Genomic DNA, 3672 nt, shown 5'->3' with positions numbered 1-3672 from the left:
CCAACTCAGAAGCAGTTTACGGTCAACATCATGCTAGCATGAAAATTGAGCTCTCGACTTTCATATCTAGAACCCACTGAAATAGAAGACAAAGAGTTTAGTTATCCTAATAACAATAAATTGAGTGAGCGGCAGCAGAGATCGACCAGAGAAATAACCATTTGACAAAAGCATTCTGCCAAAAGTGCATCACAGGTCTGGCTGGACTAATGAAGCTGAGCCGAAGTCCGATTGCGAACAACTCGTTACAATTGAGGCCAGGAAGGTGATGCAAAATAACGGATTCTTGGCAGTTATACCAAACGGTAAAGAAACTTCTCTTACATGTAATTATCGTCGAGCGCCAAAAAATGAGAAAAAATAACCCCGGAAAAAGAAGCTTTCAAAATATCAATTGCATATCAATCTTTCAAAGTTGATAATTACAACAAATTTCAAAGTTATTAAACAAAGTATCGAAAGAACACAACAGCAACAAAAAAGGCAAAGCAAACCAATAATAATGGCAAATATTTTAATGTAATCAGCCGTCTTAACAAATAAATCGTCAAATCAGAAAAAAGTGACAACAAGAATAGTTGAAACAAACTCAAAACTTAATTTGAAAGCATGAGAATTGTTCAGAAAGTAATATTCAGTCACAGACTGTAATCGTTGAAGCGCACTCATGAGTTCAAATCGCATTTTATTTGCCAAGCGAACTCTCGGCTAGTTCATCGGATAGATCTCGATGACGTAGTTTATCTTGCTGCTATATGCGCGCGCTTTTATCTTGTGCTCAGTAGACGGACCAGAGAAGACCAGATCGTTCTCAATGTGACAATTTGTCACCAGAGAATTGTCTCTTGCATCAAGTTCCTCCTGCTGCGATAGTTCAGTGGTCTCGCCTTCCTCGTCATGTTGAGTAGTCACTATTCTTATGGCCGCTTTGACAGGCCACATCTTAGCAGAGGTGCAACGGAAACGGAAGTAAAAATGGTATATCAAGTAATTGTCCATGAAGAAGAACAGTGGATTTCTATAACAATTCACCTGAAACTTTACTCCACAACCCGACACGGATAACGAATAGTCATTAGGGGTTGCAATGTGCCCCGATTTGAATATCATCCTTGATGGTAGTTCCAAAATGTCACAGTCCCGCTTCGGGAAAACTTTGAGCAGAATTTCCATGGTTTTTACGCCAATATTGACACGCATAGCATTGTTAGAACCATAGACTAGGCTTTTCAACGCAGGTAAATACGGATCAAACGCTTTCAGAAACCGCTCAGTTTTTTCGCCTCTCGCCTTTCTTCTCTCTGCCATGAGAACGGACTTGTTAAGAAATGACAGTTCTCGGTCACATTGCGACTTGGTGTCTTCAACAATGCTGGCATGGTCCTTCAAGTTGATCACGTGATTGGAAGCATCTATCAGTTTTTCCTTGATCACGTGACGCAACATATGCATGCTGTGTTTCTCGTGGTCAACGTCTACACAGTGCACACAAGTTGCTACAACACACTCATCACACCAGAACGTACAATCAACACTCGGGTGCTTTTCACACTTGGGCATTGGAAATGCGTCAAGCTTTCTTGCTTTTGGTGATGGCTCTTCCTTCGCGTCAGGTTGATGGGGCCGAATTGTTGCGCCAGACACCATCATTTCATTCTAAAAAAATGGCAACACCAGAGTTGTCGAAATTTTCAGAGGCAGAAAATGGGGGGGAGGGGGTGTAGGGGTTCTCTTTGCGACATAAAATTGTCCCTTTCACAATGATGTTTGCCTTCTCAGCAATATCGGCGCATCTTGGAGACTAGCGAATTAGTCCGCTTAGAGACGACAGTTTAGCTGTTCAAAAGTCAACGCGAATAGCAAACTAACGTCTCGAATGCTGTAACCATTTATCCCGTTTCTCTTCGCGAAAAATCAAATCTCTCCAAAATTTTGCATAAAAAAGGCACGACTACAATAATTTCATAATGTACTTAAACAAATATTAGAATGTTAATTGACTGCAGTGCAAAATATAATCTCATCCTACCATGACGTTTATGGCAGTGATTTTCTACCGCACATGCAGTCAATAAAACTATCGTAACACCGGAGAACAATGAATTTTAGTTGTAGAGTTTTTGTATATCGACATTCTTTTTTTTTCTCATAGTCAGAAACGAACTTATCAACCCAAAGTTTAATTCTTTGTAGATTGTATTGAAAACAAAAGCAGGAAACAAATTAACCAAAAAAATTGTTTGTCCAAATTTGTTCAATAGTTTGTCCAATTATCTTTAATTTTAAACTTCGATCCATTGATTTGTTCTTTTTTGAGATTCCGGTGAAACCTATCCGAAACTGCGCTTGAGTCGTCTCGTGCATTCTCTCGAGAGGTCACTGACATTTGATTATAGAACAAATGAACCAGTTTTTTAACGGAGCTAAATTTTCCGTTGTATTCAAATTTGTTTTCCCGATTTGTAATTAAAGTTTGAAAAACGTTTCAATGAAGTCCCCCATATAGGCTTTTCAGACATTTCTAGCTTTAGCTTTATTTATATCTAATTATTAAGAAAAGCAATCTCGTTATTACAAAAACCATGTTTATTCAAATTTTTTAACAATCCAGTAAAATTTTTCTTTCATTTCTCCATTTGACTTTGCAGGTAAAACTTGTCATGCATAGGCTTTTGTTTTTTCAGGGCGGTGATTAATGTCTATTAATATAAACATGAGAAAGAACGATTTCCTCAAATTTCCTCAGCTGAAAACTGAATTTTGTCTGCAGGCCTTTCAGGAATCTTACTTTACAAACAATCCAAGCTCAGTCAGGTCAAGCTGTTCGAAAATTAAAGTTATTTTGAACTGTGATTTTCATCTGTTTATGCGATAATTGACAAAATAGAAACTGCAAAGTGAGAGTAGAGATCAAATATAATAAACCCTGTGATCAGTCCCCTGAAGCAACTCAAATCAAATGCTCACAAAAGTCTAAATGGTTTTTCATCTAATGAGTCCTGAAACAGTTCAGCTAAACTATGCACGTTAACACTCATATAACAAAATAAATTAGGAGTATCCGTAAATTTAAACTGGTTGCATTATTAATGTGAGCGTGCAAAATTCCGCTCTAACTGTCATTAGCGTTCAACAGTCTAACGATATGGCAAAGATAAGTCTTAACTTTAAAACCTCTTTAAAACCTTTAAATTACTCTTGAAAAATTGTCAAGATAAAACACATTCATCTATGTCGAAAAATGCACGAACGATTAGGCAATTCTACTGATTTGACCGCAAACTCCGTCACACTCACGTTCTGCTGTTACATGAGGTTTAATTTTACCAGCATGTTTTGATAAGCCTAACTTGAGAGAACAAAATTTTCCAGCATGAAGTATCCGATAATATTTTGGTCCGAGCATAAACACGAAGTCGGGAAAAAGTAGCTTTCAAAGCTTTAATTTCACGAATCAATCTTTAAAGGTTTTTAAATACAACAAAACAAGCTTCCAGGGTATGTAGCATAGGATTAACGATCAACAAGAAAAAACAATCGCTCAAAAACTAAATGAACAAAAATGGCGATAAAGAGTAGCAGCAATATACGAGGTTTCACATGGTCAAAACTGCAGTTTAAACATCACATTTGTCAACGATTCTTTCATAGAGGACGACAGAACCAGGATCT

At 37.4% G+C, this 3672-nt stretch overlaps 1 protein-coding gene across 1 annotated transcript; it reads right to left on the bottom strand.

Moving 5' to 3' along the window:
- Nucleotides 1–375: 375 nt before the first annotated feature.
- Nucleotides 376–1658, bottom strand: LOC142348255 (uncharacterized). The gene has a single exon (XM_075399550.1). It carries the CDS (start codon nucleotides 1648–1650, stop codon nucleotides 709–711), a length of 942 nt encoding a protein of 313 aa, XP_075255665.1. The 5' UTR covers nucleotides 1651–1658; the 3' UTR covers nucleotides 376–708.
- Nucleotides 1659–3672: the final 2014 nt, after the last annotated feature.

This window comes from Convolutriloba macropyga, chromosome 10 (genome assembly GCF_964194025.1).
Source record: "Convolutriloba macropyga chromosome 10, txConMacr16.3, whole genome shotgun sequence".
NCBI lineage: Eukaryota > Metazoa > Xenacoelomorpha > Acoela > Convolutidae > Convolutriloba > Convolutriloba macropyga.
Note: the sequence above shows the minus strand (reverse complement) of the source record. Positions and strands in the feature narration are given on the sequence as shown.

What these genes read in the sequence shown, in the direction of transcription:
- LOC142348255 (XM_075399550.1), bottom strand. Translation starts at nt 1,650, where the DNA reads ATGATGGTGTCTGGCGCAACAATTCGGCCCCATCAACCTGACGCGAAG.